This window comes from Herpailurus yagouaroundi, unplaced genomic scaffold, assembly GCF_014898765.1.
Source record: "Herpailurus yagouaroundi ecotype Mexico unplaced genomic scaffold, PumYag 208, whole genome shotgun sequence".
In the NCBI taxonomy this organism is placed as follows: Eukaryota; Metazoa; Chordata; class Mammalia; order Carnivora; family Felidae; genus Herpailurus; species Herpailurus yagouaroundi.
In genome coordinates, this window is record NW_024412439.1 from 12,183,056 (window position 1) to 12,200,468 (window position 17,413).

Consider the following 17,413-nt stretch of genomic DNA (forward strand, 5'->3'; position numbering starts at 1 on the left):
GGGCTCTGTGCTGACAGCTCGGAGCCTGGAGCTGCTTCGGATTCTGTGTCTCCCTCTCTCTCTGACCCTCCCCTGTTCATGTTCTGTCTCTCTCTGTCTCAAAAATAAATAAACATTAAAAAAAAAGAAAGAAAATGGTTCTTGAAGGAGCTAAAGACCTAAAGATGTTGTTCGAATCCTAGCACAAATCGCCGTGACTACAGAGCAGCGGCCGAGGTGGGCTTCCTCCACACGTGGGCCACCGTTATCACAGACCCACCAGCCAAGGCCCAGAGTCCCCTGGAAACCCGAGGGGACTCCCAGACCACGTCCCCCGGCAGCAGGGACGAGGGAGCCCGACTGACAGGTACGTGGACGTGGTTGTCAACTTCCTGGGCAGCGATCTAGGTGCAGAAGCAGAGAAGGGGGGGGTTGAGCAGATTTTCACTTGGAATGCATGCAAACTCTGTCGTCCACAGGTCCCAGGTGTCCCGAACAGAAACAACCAATCCAAAGCGAAGTTTGACACATCTTTTTATGTACAAACGGCCAATGGTACATAGTTACTTTTCATAAATATCTCCAGCAAATCCCCTAAAAAAAGATGTGAATAAAAACTACCTCTATGCACAAAGGGCCTCGTCCTCCCCCAAAGCGTTAACTTCCCGAGACAGGGAGCTTTGGGGACCAGGTGACGGCCTTCCCACCGCCCAGCCAGCCAGGGTAACTTGAAGGTCATCTGCCGCCCAGGACCTGGGGGAGACTGAACGGTTCCGCGTCAGGCTGGGCTGGGGCGTCCTCCCTGCTTCCCGGCAGAGGCCCCAGGGACGGCGGAAGGGAACCCAAGATACAGTGAGAAAGTAAAAAAAAAAAAAAAAAAAAAAAACTCTGGGTATTTTGAGCACACACACTTGGTAACCAGTGTAACCCCGTGAAGCCAATGTATCAAATTCGCCCAAGGGAAAAGGGATCTCACATTCCAGAATCCACAGGCAAGCCTTTTATTTGCAGGGAGATAATCACGTAGCACCGAGCGCGCTCCCTTCTCCTCGGAGCCCCTGCGCGCGGGGGGCGCATCAGCGACACAGCGGCCAGGGCGCGCTCACACCAGAACGCACGCGACTCCCGTGGGGCCGCCCCACAGTGTCCTCCCGGGCCTGCGCCCTGGCCACCCAGCCCCCACGGGCTTCATTCAAAGCGACGCAGGTGGTTGTACAGAGACTGGACGTAGGTGAAGACACACATGGGGTCCGGCTTGCGGCCCATCACCATCATATCCTCCACCTCGATGAGGCGCTCACAGTTGGCCAGATTCCTGAAACACAGAAGCTGGGTCAGGACCAGGGTCCCAGCCACCGGCCAGCCCCGCCACCCTGGGGAGAGAGGAGGGGTGTCCCCACAGGGCCTTCCATGACCCCGGGAGAGCCCAGGAGACCCCCCCCCAAGAGATGCCTGAAGACCCCAGCAGACCCTGGGAGACCCTCGCAGACCCTGAGAGTCCCCAGCAGGGCCCTGGAGACACCCAGAGACCCCAGCAGACCCCGAGAAACCTCTTGAGACCCTGGAGTCGCCTACTCGGAGGCGGGTTGCCCAGACCCCCGCGTCCAGGAACCACTGCGACAACTCACGTTTTGACTTAAGTAGACTTCCTTTATTGCAAGTTTCAGTGAAATTTAATTTCACTTTGAACTTTTCACTAAATCCACTTAAAAAGTAAATGCGAGTCAAAACTTTGTTAGTCAAATTTCAGTTTAATTTAAAAACTAAATTTCACTAAAAACTTCGACGTACGTCAGCAGCCTGTGGGAAAGCAGCACGAGCTAGAAAAATAAATGTAAAATGAAGTAAAACATAAAAGTCACCCACACGGCTTCTCAAACCGTCTTTTATTTTTTTTTTTCAACATTTATTTATTTTTTTGGGACAGAGAGAGACAGAGCATGAACAGGGGAGGGGCAGAGAGAGAGGGAGACACAGAATCGGAAACAGGCTCCAGGCTCCGAGCCATCAGCCCAGAGCCCGACGCGGGGCTCGAACTCACGGAGCGCGAGATCGTGACCTGGCTGAAGCCGGACGCTTAACCGACTGCGCCACCCAGGCGCCCCTCAAACCGTCTTTTAAAACTTTTCCAAGACGCACCCTTGGTGATTTCTCACCCCAGGTCAGCACGTGCACGCGGAAAACGCTCACAAACGTCTCACCACCGAGATTTCCTCCGTGGCGTTTCGTGTCTCCTGCCCCACACTTGTTCCTGAACGCTGGTCACGAAACACTCACCTGCTGTCACTACCTGCTGACGGGTCACAAGCTTAGAAACCTGCCTACCTCCACTTACGACCCCTGGGCCTGTGCCTCGCGCTCTGGGAAACATGCGTGCAGACACTGCCCTGGAAAGAAAGCGGCTCCCCCGCTGCCCCAACTCCCACGACCCACGAGGCGGCACCCACGGCGGCAGGGGTCAGCGCCACACCCTGAAATAACAGCGGGTGTCCTTCCGGAGGCTGAGGCGGGCTTCCCCAGGGCGCAGAGCGGCGGGCCTGGGGGACCCAGCCCGGAACAAACTCCCACACCTGCTCCGGTCCGTGACCACCCCTGCTCAGCAGCGAGCACGGGGCACTCCCCTGCTTCCAGGGACCCCCGCCTCCCCCGTCAACAAATGCATGACTGTCGGGGTTCACGGCCGGCCCCGTCCTCCCTGACTCTGGCAAGAAAGACGCCTGGCTTCTCCCGGGCTCCCGGTCCCCCACGTGGAATCATCGCCCCTGCACGGGGCGGGGTGGGAGCGCAGGTCGCACGGCTTCTGTGCCTGGAAAGAGCTCAGTACACGTCCCCGGGGGTTGCCATTTTCGTCAGAATTTGGGACCTAAACAGCGGAGTTCAGTCCTGGGTCTGCTAGCCGTGTCCTCAGCAGAGATCAGACCCCCACCTCCAAGGTTGTGGCCTGTACCCCAGAGCCTGCCGACCAGATCTCGCGGGTGGATCTTGCGCTGGCCATGTGCCAGACGTCCTATCACTAACCAAATGTCAGAGCAAATGGGGACGTCTGTCCCAGGTCCCACTGCCCTCTCCCCCTCGGTTTGGAGCCGGTGGCCAATGGCAGAATCCAGCAGCTTTGTGAGGTGACAGGGGCCTGGCATCCCAGATGGGCCCGGGCCAGGCTCGGGGTCAGGGAAGTGCGAGCTCTGACAAGGGCAGGCATGGGAAGGTGCTTTGTTAATGGCGAAGAGCTGCAAATCCAAGTTCTCCGGCCTGAGTTCACCTTCTGAGCCGTCAGCACCTGCTGCGCTCTGCTCCTGCCTTCCTCCCAGGGCCGCCTGCACACCCGCCAGGTGCGTGTGAGCGTGCCCTGCAGGGGCCCTGAACGTGCACCAGGTGTGTGTGTGAGTGAGCCCTTCCTACACACCAGGTGTGTGTGTGGGCGGGGCCACGTACGGGTCAGGTGCCTGGGGGCGGGGCCCGAATTTGCACCAGGTGCGTGTGGGCGGGCCATGCATGTGCACCAGACCATCACTCCCCGACGCTGGCCACAGTGGTCCCCAAGTTAGAGGAGGGCCGTACTAAAGCCCTGACCTCGGCCTCGGAAGAGAACCGAACGCACCCTGCAGACACGGGGGAGTCCGGCCTGGCCTTGCTCTTCTCCAGGCTCAGGCCACGGGCCCCAGCGCCCCGCGGTCAAATCCCTCTGCAGGTGGCTCTTGGCCAGGAAGAGTTTCCCTCCTGTTCCCTATGCTCACTTGCCGCTGGGTACTTTCTACGGATGACCCCACAAGTCTGTTCTCTGCCTAATTTCTTCCCCACCAAAGCCTTTCACGCGTCGGAAGAGAATCTTCCTATCACGTCTTTCCCCGACACCGCATCTCTCTGGTTCCCTCCCTGGGCCTCCAAAGGGCACCTGGGACCCTCTCCTGTGCCCTGCTTCTGGTTTCTTCTTCCCGCCCACAATGGCTAGGATGTTCCAACCCGCGCAGGGAGGGTCCACTGACCCCCTTCTGCACCAGCTCCCACCCACGGCATCCCTGCCTGGGCAGCGAGGCTTCGCCCTCAGGGCCGCGGTCAGGGTGGGCACTAAGGCCTTACCCTGCCGTCACCCCTACAACCCAGGCGAGAGGTCGCGGGCAAGGCTCCGGCTTCCCGGTCCCCACCCCAGCGGCTACAACGGTAACCTCACGAGTCCTAAAAGCTGCACACGCGGGTTGAATGAAACTTCAGAATCAGGGTACGAGAAAAGGAAAATGGTCAGTATTGACTTTTATAAAAATACCCAAGTCTCAAAATATTAGAGGCCCCAACTGCCCTTTTTTTTTTATTTTTTTTTTTAATTTTTTTTTTTCAACGTTTATTTATTTTTGGGACAGAGAGAGACAGAGCATGAACGGGCGAGGGGCAGAGAGAGAGGGAGACACAGCATCGGAAACAGGCTCCAGGCTCTGAGCCATCAGCCCAGAGCCCGACGCGGGGCTCGAACTCACGGACCGCGAGATCGTGACCTGGCTGAAGTCGGACGCCCAACCGACTGCGCCACCCAGGCGCCCCAACAACTGCCCTTTTTAAAGAGTTGAGGTACGGTGAAGGCAGAACACTATTGGGCACACACCCCATTGCCTTTCAAATTAAAAGGAAGCAAGTGCGTCTGTAACAGCGACGGGAGCGTAACTCCCGCGCCGCGAGAAAGCCCAAAGGGAAACGCACAAGGCACTTCAATGGCACCGAGGAGCAAGAACCGGGGTGACACCGGCGTGCCATCGTTTCTGAGTGAACGTACTGAGCCCCACCTCGCCTGGGGCTTAAAAGCGAGGTTCCGAGGACTCTCCTGCCCCGGCTCTGTCACGATCTGCGGTCGGCACGGGGCTGGCCTGTGAGGGCGAGGGAGGAGGGGCTCAAGGGGCTATTTTTATTTGTTTAAGCCTTCGCTAAACGCAGATGCCAGGCTCGGACTACAGCCTCCAGTCTGGTTTTAGACAGAGACACATGGACACTACAAATAGCCCGAAGCCCCTTCTGCTTGGGCGTAACCCGAGAGCAGGACACATTCCCTGCAGGGCAAGCGGGAGCCTCAGGCCACACGTCCGGCTCTGGGCGGGCGCTCGGCCTGGAGATGTGGGGCGCAGGGCGCAGAGGGCAGGGCCCCCGCGCACCGCCGCACCCCTTCCATAAAAGGACCGGTCTTCCCGCTCTCCAAGCCCAGGACACCTGTCCAACAAGGGCTCGTACTTTGCTGTCAACACCGCATTGCTCGCACAGATTAGGCCGCGGGGAATCTTCGGGGCCGGGAGTTCCCGGGAGGGGGGGTAGCACACGGCTCACGCCACCCAGTTCCCGGTGCGTCTTTGTGGTTTTAAGGCCCTCGCTCGCAGAAGGGTCTGCAAACGTTTCCTTCCTGATGTGTGTGGGGGGGGGGGGGTGAACCCCCGGTTTGAGGGGCCTGTCTGTCCTCTGTTCCTGTGCAAAGGCTGTGACCCCATGGAGCCCAGACCCCTGTCACCCCGCACAGCCTGCTCCTGCCGCCTGTGGGCCCATGAGTCTGCCGGACCTTCGCTGGCAAACCTGGGGAGTGTCTGCTAAGAAACTGGTAGACAGAACCGTCCAGCAGGGGTCCTGTGCTTTCCTTCCAGCCTGTTGTCCCGGGAGCGAGCCAGGTGACCCAAGCTGCTGTCTTCTTAGGAGGCCACCTTCCTACCCCGCCCCCCCATATCTGCGAGGTCACCTCTCCCAGGGACTCCCAGGGGAGGTCCCTTCCCAGGCCCCAAACAAGCTCCCCACACAGGCCTGCCCTGGGCCCCTAGCCGGCAGACCACCCTCCCCTCCCCAGCCATACTCAGGCCACAAAGAGGCAGGGCCAGGCTTCAGGCAGGGCAGACCCCCACCCCCACCCCACCGTTTGCTCTGGGGAGGAGGGAGGCAAAATGTGGAGCGGCCTGCACACACCCTGACCCTCCAGGCTGGGAACAGAAGGAACGTGCTCTGTGCTCCGAGACTGGAGGTGCCCACGTCTGGGAAAGCACAGCCACAGAGCAATCTGGCTCTGGCTGTCGGGGCGGGGCTGTGCTCCCCACCATCTGGGAGGCAGGGCCACCACCCTGAGGCCCAGGGCCCCCTCTCCCGGCCCAGCCTGGTCTGTGGAAGAAAACACCAGGGGCCCGAGTGGGGCCTCGCCGGCCCAGTTTCCGGGGTGGGTCCTGGGGTGCGGCGCCCACACCAGAGCCCCCGCCCTGCACACTCAGTCTGCTCTGACAGCCACCGTCTCTAGGCCCGAGCAGCCGGGCCTCCCCCTGCGAGGCGTCCCTCCCCGACATTGTGCTGTCCCCCTTGGCTCTGGTTCACCGCCGTCTGGGTCCAGTTGCATAACACACTCCAACCAGAGCTGTTTCTGCGATTAGGAAGACAGCTAGCTCGAGCAGCCAAGAAAGAGAAGGAGTTCTGTGACCCCGCGGGGGCCGAGAGTCCCGGCATGTCACCTGAGACCACTGCACGGGGGCAACGGCGACATTCCCACAACTCAGGCCGGCTCCCCTCTGCCCCCAGGACTGACCCGTAGGCTCCGACCCCTTCCCCGGCCAGGGCTGGGGTCCAGGAACGGAGTGCGGAGGGCACAGAGGTCTGGAGCGAGGCCTCCCCCTGGTCAGGGCAGGCCCTGGTCAGGGCAGCGGGGATGCAGACCTGGTGGGCAGGCGCTGCTCACGGGCTTACGTCCAGGCACAGAGGCTGCGGCAGGAGACAAACATTCCCTCCAGGAGACCGCGCCTTCCCTCTCACCTTCCTCCCCCCCACCCCCCCCCACCCCCAGCATCCCCTGAGCATCCCCTGAGCCCCGCCCCCAGGCTCCCCTGAGCCTCTGCTTCTGGACTGTGACCAACCGACAGGAGGCCCTCTGCCCCAGCTCCCTGCCAGCCGCCGTGAGCTGGTCCAGCCGCTGCCCACACGCACAGCCCGTGAGCCAGCCCTCCCCACACAGCTGCTCTCCGGGCCCCACAACGTCAGGCCGACCAGCCCCAGGGGACAGCCTGCAACCCCCCACCTCCCGACCCCAGCTAGAACCGCGATGCCCCAGGGGCTGCCCTGAGCCACCAGCCAAATCCCAGACTGGCTTCCCGAGTGCCAAGGGAATCCCAGAATCTCTCCCCACCCAATCGCCTCCCGGAGCCAGTCTTAGGAACACAGACGATTTCGTAGCAAACGCTAGGACAACATTTAAGGAAGCAAAATCTACTTATCGAAGAATTTTTAAAAGTGTTTCCGAGGCAGACATTATTCAACGTCCTGCTTGCCCAAGCAACAGTGTCTCCCCACCAACCCTCAGAGGACAGGCTGGGTGCCCTGGGAGAGCCCGCCCCGCAGTCCCTCACGCCCGGCCCGTGGCTGGCCTCCCAGACCACACAGCAGAGGCCAGGCGCCCAGCGAGAGGGGCAGGTGCACCGAGTGTGGGCGACCCCTCAGGCCTCAGTCTCCCCATCCGTACAGGAGGCCGTGGGATGGCCTCAGGACCCTTGCAGACGACTCCCCCGGGCAGGAGCGGGGCTCAGCACCCGCCATACTCACTCGGCCATGGTGAAGGCCAGCTCAAAGTTCTTCTGCCTCTGCGCGGGACTCAGGGCGCCGTAGTCGAAGGCGTCGGGAAAGAATGAGTGCACCAGGGCGCAGAAGGCCATGCCGTCGCTCCAGCTGGACGAGAAGTTCTGCAGGTCTACGTGCTTCCGGAGGGCCGGGGGCAACACAGGGGCGTGAGCGGGGGTTCCGTCCCACCTCCGCGCCCCCCACCCAATTTAACCCATCAAGCAGATGCTCCCAGCCTCTCCCAGAGCAGACCAGGGGCCCCTGGGCTGGGGCGGGCCTAGGCCCACCTGGTAGCCAAGGGGTCCCCCACCCCCACCCCCAGGCCAGGGCGGGGTCTGGACCCACCTGGTAGCCAAGGGTCTTCTGCCGGCACCACTCCAGCAGGAGCTGCTTGATGCTGCTCGCACTGGCCACACCGAAGCTCTGCGACCGTTTCAGCTTGGCCCGCACCTCGCCCTTCCCCCTGTGCAAAGAGCGCCTGCCTGCTGTGGGGCCGCGGGTCCCCACCGCTCGCACACCACCTGCTCTGCTCACCCTGGGGAGACGCCCCGCTGGCAGGACCACCCTCCCTCCGGCCGCCAGCCCGCATCCATTTCCCACACTGGGAATCGGGGGTCACCTGGCAATCCTGGGACAGGGGACCGCAGCCCATGTGGCCTCAGGCCCCTGCCCTCTGCTCCCTTCCCTTCGTCCCAGCTGCCCAGACGTAACCCTCACTGACAGCTCCCTTCCTAGCCTCCTAGCCCCGGGAGGGTGGTCCCCCTGGTGGCCCCAAGGACACAGCCCAGATCTGGCTCAGCGGGGAAACTGCCCTGGTCGGTCTCCCTCACTGGTCACAGGAAGCTGGGGCTAGGGGCATCCTCACCACACAGGCTGGGACCCCACCCTGCACCCAGCAGGTGTCATGCTGACGACTGGATCCCTGTTCAAAGACCAGCCCTGTCCCTAAGGGGGGCAGAGGGTCACCCCACAGCACCCCCCCCCCCCACCCTGGGAATCCTAACCCACTATCCCTTGTGGTCTCCCCGTCCTGCCAGGCGAGGCGGGGAGGGCGGCCTGGGGCACCTCTGGAACAGGGCAGGCGAGGGGCTCTCATCATGGGCCCTGCCCTTGCGCCCGGCCCCCGGGGAAGAGGACTGGGCCGGCTTTCCTGCGCGGCCTGGCTCCCACGTGGGTCTGGGCGCCAGCGTGCGTACTTGCCCGCGGTGTCGCGCTCCCACTTCTCAAACAAGGCCTTCCGGGCCTGCGCCCCAGACGTGCGGGGCAGCGTCTGCGACCTGACCAGCTCCCGGCGCCGGGCCTGGGCGGTGGCTGGTGGAGACCGAGGCGTCACCAGGGGTGGGCTGAGGAGAGAGAGAACCACCGAGTCAGGAATATCCCAGCCCACTCGGGCCCAGGGCCCCCCTCCCCCCAGTGACCGAGGCAGGAACAAAGGAGGCACAACCTGTTGGGCAGGTTCTGACTGAGAGGTCTGGCCCGCTGCAGGGGGCACCCAATGCCTGGCATAATCACCCCTCAGCAGCTGTCAATTCCTGGGGCAGAAGGTGGACCCCGAACCAGCCCCACCAGGCCCCTCTTTGTTTCCTCCTGAACGGTTGACCAGAAAGTCACCATTCTCCTTTATTATTAAAAGAAAAGCCAAGCGAGCCCCCCCAGCCCCAGCCAGCTGGCCTGGGGGAATATGGGGACAGCTGCAGGCTGGGGGAGGGGGTCTGTACCATGAGGGGGGCAGGGCCTCTCTGGGCACCCGCAGGGAGAGGCCCTCCCACCCTCCTTCCTCTGTGGGGACGGAGACACCCCCTCCCACCTCCACACAGACCCGCTCTGCGGGGTCCACGGAGAAGCCAGCCTCGGCCACATTTCTCCAAACGAGGCTGTCCAGCGAGCCCCCGCGGCCCGGCCTCCCCTGCAACCCGCTGCCCGGCTCTCCAAGGTCCGGGTCAGCACAGGGAGCCCAAGTCCCAGGACGGCACAGCCCACCCGGCCGCCTCACCCTGACGCACCTGTCGCTCCTGCCGGCCGATGCTGCCCCATAGCCAGAGCTCAACCTCGGGGTGGAAGGACTCTTCTCTGCAGGACAAGGAGAGGAACAGAAGTAGCCACGGCCTTGGGGAGGGCCAGCCACCGGCGCCCTTCCCTGACCCAACACCGCTCCCTGGATGGGCAGCCCCCCCCCCCACTAGGCTGGCCCCCCATGGCCAACAGTTGAGGGAGAGGGGCTAGGAGCTCAGAGCTCGGACATAAAAGGTGTTGTAGGCCTTCCCGGCTGCTTTGGGGAGCACAGGTCCCAGGGTGCAGCACGCTTTGTCGCCAGACCCTCATTTTGGAAGCCCCACCCCAGCACACACCACAGGCCCTGACCACAGGCCCACAGCAGGCTGGTGGAGCCCTGCCAAGTGCGCAGGGTGCCAGCCACGTCCTCACCACAGCCTGACCCGGAATGAAAGCCACGGTCTACCCGAGGGAAGCCGCCAGTTCACGGCAACTCTGGAAGGAGTCAGGCAGGGAAGGGCGCATCACAGGGACCGGGCACAGGGTGGGCAGCTCCGTCCCAGGTTTTCCGAGTCTCTCGCCAGCCCCCCACCCCTGTGGGGTCTGCACCCAGGCTATGCTCTCCCACTCCTACCGCTGGGACCTGGAGTCCGGGGTGCGGTGGCCTCACTGGGGCTCGGGCTGGGGCCCCCCAGGATGGCAGCAGACGTGGGCGAGAGAGCCGCGGCCGAGGTCTCCCCTGAAAACCTCTCCGAGACCCGAGTGACGGCCGTGACCGGCTGGTGAGGCAGCTGCAGGGAGAGGCTCACGGGGCGAGGCCTGGGGGGCTCTGGTGCTGATAAGGTTCCAGCGGCTTCTGGGGACCCATCGCCCAGACCTGAAACACGAGGCCAGTGGGGAAGGTGGGGGGAGTCAGCCAAGGCATCTGCAGGGGCCTCGGGCCGCCCCCCGCCGCCCAGTAGGACTCCAGCTTCTGTGAACCCTCCTCCCACCTCTTCCAGGAAGGCCTCCCTGACCTCCCTCTTCTGGGGACGCCTCAGTGCAACCGGAGTTTATGTCTGTTCCACACTGCTGTCACCATCAGTTCAGTAAATACTACCTAGCCTGTCGGCCACGCCGTGCTGTCCGCTGCGTGGACATCTCCTCGGGGCCCACTTGCTTCCTCCGGAAACAGAGAAGTCCATCCCCTCGAGACCTCCCATTTGCCTCTGCGTTGACAGAGTTCTACTTCACCCCGAGTGAAGCCGCCCTCCGGGCAGCCTGTCGGCCTGCTGGGGTTCAGGGCCACGGCCCCTCCCGGCCGCGGGACGGCCCCCCTTGCCGTCGGCCCCTACCTGTCCCAGGCTGGTGACCGTTCTCAACGATGCACGAGTCTGAGGCCTTTCTTGTGTCCACCTCGCTGGCTTCGTCCTGGTGATCCACGCTCTACAGAGACACACGCACCAGGGTGGCCCAGTCAGGCAGGGCTGGCTGCCCCCTCCCGAGATTGCTGTCTGAGGCCCCCCCCCCCCAGTTCTGGGGACAAGTAACACTGCCGTGTGAGACAGCCCCTGGGAGATACGGTACTGGGCACAGGCCACACAGCGAGCTGGCGTGGACCCAGCCCCGGCTGCTGAGCCCCCACGATCCTGCCAGGCAAACGACTCTCCCGGGCTCACCCCAGACTCCAAAAGCATTAGAGACAAAGATCAGAATGGGGGTCCTGGCAGGGCGCAAAGTGGCCCACCCTTCCCCTGCCTGGACCATATGCCCCGGCAAGAGCCTGGCCCTTCTCACCCCCGCGTGGCCAGCCGACACGGATGCCCGTGTAGGGGCGCTGAAACCAGAACCCTAAGGTTCTCTGGGCCAACAGCAGGCACTGGGGCCTTCGCGCTGAGGACCTTCCATGGGACGCGGTCACAAGATTTTGCCTGGATGCCCGGGATACGAGGGTCTGACAGGCTCCGGGGCCCTCCAGCCCCCCCCCCCCGAACCTCAGTGGAGCCAATACCAGAGCCCCTGGGGGAGCCGGGGGGTCAGGTCACGCCGCTGCTGGGTCTCAGTGTCCCCGTCTGAGATAAGGGAGGTACACTGCAGAGCATCAGGCCCTTTTCTGGCCACACCAGTTACGCCAATGTGCTTCCGTCCTCTCAGGTGCGTGCTAACACCCCCACGCGGCAGGGAAAGCCCAAGGCTCCGAGAAGAGGTGTCCTGTCCACAGTGACACGTGAGAATCACCTGTGATCTGTGGCCAGGAGGGACGTCCTCCTGCACTGAGCTCCTGCCTCTCCCAAAGCGAGGGAGGTGGGGAGGGCCCGGCGTGTCCACAGGGCTGACGGGGTCTGCCTGGCGGGAAGGGGATCGGGGCAGACCCCCAGTACTAAGGGCCACTTGGAGGCTGGCTACACCTCTCCCGAGACACCTCCAGGCTGGCTCTTGCCTGCAAGGTTCCGAGATGACTAAAGACCACCCCTGGCCCCAGATGGCTCAGCGGCCCCTCAGCCAGTGCTAGGGGTGGCCACTGCGCCATGGGGGGATCGCTCTGGCGGGGGAGCCAGGACCTCGAGCAGAGCCCGAGAGTGCGTCCAGCCCAGCAGGTCAGGGAGGGCCCCCCAGAGGCAGCAGTGCCCAAGCCGGGTGTAGGGTACGCCAGGTGGATGAGGAGGGGACAACTAGCGTCTGCACAGACAGACGACTTGGAGTTGTGATGCGTTCTGATGGGCGACTGCAGGGATAAGTGACCTGAGGGGGAAGGAAGGGGCGTTGGTGGAAAAGCAGGGACTTCAGTTCGGGCCACATGGAGTGTAAGGTGCCCCTGGGAAATCCAGGAGGTGAGGTCAGGACACAGCTGTGTGTTTGGGTCTACAGTTTAAGAGACAGGACAGAAGGATGGAGGGAACAATGAGGGACAAGCAGGAGTCCTGTGTCCCCGACACACGCCCAGAGCAAGAAGTGGCCAGGGGTGAGGGGGGCCTGGGGGGAGAAGAGGGGTCTACAGAGGGGCAGCCAGAGGTGCAGGGAGAAAACCCGGAGAAGGCCGGGTGAGGCAGGTAGACACATTCAGGAAGGACACAGGCGTGTGCCTGGGGCGCCCAAAGGCGGCCTCCGGTCAAGGAAATGGTCGAGATGAGATCTGAACGGCGCTCACTGGGTTTAGCAAAGAAGAGGCCGGCAGGTGATTTAGGGACTGAATGAGGTAGGGGTGGGGTGGGAGAGGGCGGAGGGGGAGAAGCTGGGAGGACAGGGGAGGAGTTGGAAGGGGCTGTCCCTCTGTGGGGTGTGGGTCCCTGCAGAAGGAGGAAAGGACAGGACTCAGAGCCCTGGGCGGGGGGGCGGGGGGGGCCCGGGGAGCAGAGGGGACCCCTCAAGTCCTGACTCAGGAGGACAGAGAGGGAGGGGCCAGGCTGTGGAGAAGGGGGACCCCTGCGGGCACCCCTAACTTGAAGCCAAATCAGCAGCACAAGGAGAAACAGCCGGTCCACCCTGAACTCCAGCCCCTACCTGTCACCGGGGCCAGCTCAGCCTGGGGTCTCCATGTCCCCCCACCCTCCTACTCTGGCCCAACCGGTGCCACAGGTCTGGGTAGGGGCCTGGAGGGACAGGGTGATGGTGAAACCACGTTCCCAGGAATGGGGGGCCCCCAGACGCCTGCCCCTGCACGTAGCAGGTCCCCCACCCCCATGACGCCCCAGGGGACCAGGAGCCACAACCAGACAGGAAGTAGGTTCTGGACCAGCCAGATTCCTGGGTCTCCTGCCCGCCACCACCCCCCCCCCCACTGCCACTTCCCCTCGACTGGAACTACCCCTTGTCCCCTCAGGCCAAGGGGTCATTGGGAGACCACCCGCCAACCATCATCACACAACCCGTTGGCGGGACGGGCTGGGGAGGGGTAGCGGAGTGGAAGTTTGGGACCCGGGTCTCCTACCCCAACCTGAGACTTTGTCCACAAGGCACTCTGGCCTTCCAGAGAACAGAGGACAGCTCAGGACAAACGTGTCCCCCGGGACCTGGGGCGGGGCGGGTCCCGGTCCCTGCCAGACCTGTCTTAGCCAGATGAGGGGGAGGAAGAGGGTTAACAACGGGATAAGCGTCCCAGCAGGGCCTTTGCAGAACAGAGGCCTTGTCCTGGTCCCCAAGCACACCCTGGGACCTCAGACACACTCTCCCAGCGTCTCCCGGCATGGGGGAGGAGGGCTGCCTCACCCCCAGGAAGAGAACCGGGGCGGGGCAGCCTCTGTGTGCTGGGGCAGAAATCACCGGTGAGCCCTGGGAACAGGAACTAGCACAGAACGGTCCCCATCTGGGCTTTAGGAAGAGCCCCGCCCCCCCCCCCCCCCCCCCCCCCCCCCCCCCCGCATAAGGGAGCCCAGGCCTGAGAGCATGAGAGGGAGGCGCAGGGTGACACAGGTCTGATTGCAGGGACTCCGGGAGGTACGATCCTCTCACGGGGAACTTTGCAGACGCTTCGGGAGGGTGCGAAAATTTCAGGCATTCTCAGTGCTGCCGGCCCCGTGCGGGCTCACGTGCGGGGGCTCACGCGTGGGCGCCGGAGCCCGGGAGGGGCCAGAAGCCGGTCCTGAGACTGCTGCCCATCCCCCACTCACACTCGGCTTTCAAGACTCAACCCAAACATCTCCCCACAGCATTTACCTCTCTTATCACACGGTGTGTCTGGGAAAGGAAGGCAGATAAGGGAGTCTGGTTTCTTTCACAGCCGGCAGGCCTCGACCCAGAACTCCTGGCAGCCGGCCCTGAGGGCCTCCGCCAGCGAGGGGCCCGGGCCTCCAGCCCAGCCGAGGACATTTCCAAGGGCCACGCTCCAGGCCCGGCCCGGCCCGGCCCGGCCTCAGGCTGCCGCCGTACCACAGGCCCCCGCGGGCTCCCTCTGCCTGCGAGGCCACGGCTGCGGCTCTGTGGATGCTTGTGAACAGACCCTGCTGATGTCACCGTTATAAGGAGCCAGTCGGCTCAGAGTTGAGGCGCCCATCCAGCCTGGCCCGATCCCCCTTGGTTTAGATCCTGAGAAACTGAGGTCGACCTTTGAGGAGGTGCTCCGCGGGCCTCGCGGCAAACATGACAAAAGCAGCTCCTGTCTGCTTCCGGGACTTGGGCCTCCTACAGGAAGTCCACCTTGGTTTCTCCCACTCCATGGCCCTGCCCTCTCCCTCCTCCTGGAGCCGCCCTGGCGACTCTTCTGTCTCCTTACCACTTAGCAAGGTCAAGGCTTGTGCACTCAAAAGTGGATTCCACGATCGACTCTTTCCGCACGGAGTTCAGGACCCATTTACACGCTAAGTATGATGCACTTCCAACAGCCCCAAGTTTGAAACAGCAGAAACCAAAAGATTCTCTAAATGTCACCGCTTATTACAGAGGGGCGGTGTAACACCAGGCCCCGCTGGCCTCACCTCGGCTGTAACTGGCCCCTCCCCGCTGTGACACAGACCCGGGGCATGAAACACAGAACCAGCCACCCTGGGTCCCAGCCTGGAGCCCTGACTCCCAGGTCGTGACTGAGCACCCAGTCGTGGGCTGCTAGAGTGGGGACATGCAGATGTCTCCACAGTCCCCTTTGCCACCAGAAACTGGCTGGAGGCCGCCCGTCAGCGCTCCTGAGAGGGGGCTGCAGGAGAAGTGGGGACAACGCTTCTGAAGCCAGCAGAGGGGGTGCTGCCTCGGCGCAGGGGGCTGCACGACCTCTGACCCCCTGGAGACCTTGGCCATCCTCCACCCAAGTGCCCATCTATACCTTTCTGAAGCCCACACCCACTTCCCATTCGTGACTCCACCCCTATCCCATAAAGAGCTGTGGCGTCCCTAACCCCTTCCTCCAAGTGCTGTCCCCTTGACTTCTAGGGGCGGGCTCTCTGGGACCCCCTAGCTGCCCAGCAGCTCCTCCCCGTCCTGCTGCACAATTACCTGAACACCTTACCCACTTCAGGGCTCTGCTGTAGGCTCTGCCCTGATGTCTCCCTGAAGTCCAGCCTTGACTCCTCCTGGCTCGCCAGATCAGGGACTGCACCCGCTCTGGGACAGCTTGGCCTGGATGTCCCGCGGCCCCTCACACTGGACAGGACCCAGACAGATCCCGGCATCCTCCCCCACCCACCCCGATCTGTGACCCAATAGCTCCCCAGGCACGGCTCCTGTCTGTGCCTCCCTGCCGACTCCCCCTTGAAGATCGTCTCCTCTCCTTGGACCATCCCACTCAACCCACCCCGTCTCCAGCCACCCTCCAACCCGTCATCCATCCTTGCCGGACCTTGCAGAACAAGGAGAACCTTGTCCCTCCCTGCCCAGTGCCCCTCACCCACCACCCCCGTGATACGCAAGATGACTAAGTCACCTGAGGTGAGAACGGCCAATTCCCACCGAGACAGCTGGATGACGGGAAAGCCTCCTGTCACACATGCATGAGCACGCACGTGCGTACCTGCGGTCACACACATATGACTGGGACGTTATGTCTCTGGACACTTGGGAAGCTGCTTCCGTGAGCAGACAAGTAGCAAACGTGTGTTAAAACCCAACTTCAGAAACAGCCGATGACACAGTTGATTAGGCACGTGTGGGCTCACCGCACCGTGATTTTATACCATGGATGTGTAGTATGTTGTGCTCATGGCACAGAATTAAGTGTCTCCACATTTCCAGACCCTTCACACGGAGCACCGGACACCAGGGACAGAGCCCAGCTCCCTTAGCCAGCTCCCAGAGGGCCTTCACAATTCAGCCCTCCCCTCTCAGTCCCACCAGCCCCCCTCTCCACCCCCCCCACCCCCGAAAGCGTCGCCAAGCCTGCACGTGCACAGTCCCCATCGCACCCGCACCTGCAGCAGCAGCTACAGCCAGCCCTGGGCTTCCGGCACAGAAGCCTTCCCGGGACACCCACCTGGAAGGGACCGGGGCCCAACATCCGGTCCAGCTGCCTGCACTGTTGGCACTGCTCTGTCTGGGGCCACCTCCCACCCGGCTGGGACCTCCAGGGGCTGATGGGATTCCCCCTCCTCCTGGCCCCCGAGGTGCAGCCCAGCCCACACAGGAGATCTGCACGGATGACGGATGGAACCAAGGAGGGGGAGCAGGTGCAAAGCGCTCAGACCCGGACCCTGGAAACCGCACCCCAGAGCACATGCCTGAGCAGAGTGGAAAATCCCACCTAAGGCCACCGCGCACACCATGGAAACATTCTAACCTGCCTCTCCAGGAGGCCCCATGCTGGGCGTGCTGGTCCACACCGGCCTCCACCCCACCCCCACGCGGGTCACTGACCCCAGGAAGCTGGAGACTGCTCCAGGCTGGTTTCCCATCTGTCTTTACCCCCTGCGAGTTCCCAAACGCTGCCGCCCCGACCACACTGCGTCCTCCTGGCCTCCCCCTCACATGCGCACACACACACACACACACACACACACACACACACACACACACACCCCCCACACGGGCCTGAGTTCTCAGTCTGGGTTAATTAATAACGAGAGCCGTCAGGCCTCAGTGAAGCGGCGACGCAGCGGGCGCATGAATGGAGGTGGGGGAGCCGGGGGCTGCCGGCGAGGCCCAGGCGGTGTTGAACCGGTGAGGGGCCGAACCTCAGCGCCCGAACCCTCAGCGTCATGGGACAAAGGGGAGAGGGAGTCAGGACTCGGGGCAGACAGGGCCTGGCTCCCAAGAAAGGAGGGGGCCGGGAGCCGGAGACAGGTGCAGCGGGCAGGCTTCTAGGGCCCTCTCCCACCCCGGAGTGAGTCCCCGCGCGGCCGGCAGAGGCCCTGCCCCCAGCCCAGCACCCCCGCGTCCGCGCCCCCCGCCCCGAGGCTCACCTGGCCGCGGCCGGACAGCGAGAAGGTGGCGTGGCTGGCGAAGCGCGCGGTGCCCAGGCGGGGCGCGCGGCTGGGGACGCCGGGCGCGGGCG

General features: G+C 63.2%; 1 protein-coding gene across 1 annotated transcript; it reads right to left on the bottom strand.

Moving 5' to 3' along the window:
• Positions 1-496: 496 nt before the first annotated feature.
• Positions 497-17,411, bottom strand: SMTNL2 (smoothelin like 2; the record flags this gene model as incomplete). The annotated part of the gene is made up of 8 exons (XM_040452953.1): positions 497-1,294; positions 7,516-7,667; positions 7,876-7,993; positions 8,727-8,873; positions 9,534-9,600; positions 10,157-10,399; positions 10,857-10,947; positions 17,322-17,411. Coding segments are annotated over 8 exons (1,035 nt in total), but the record flags the coding sequence as incomplete, so codon positions are not given.
• Between the last annotated feature and the right edge of the window lie 2 nt (positions 17,412-17,413).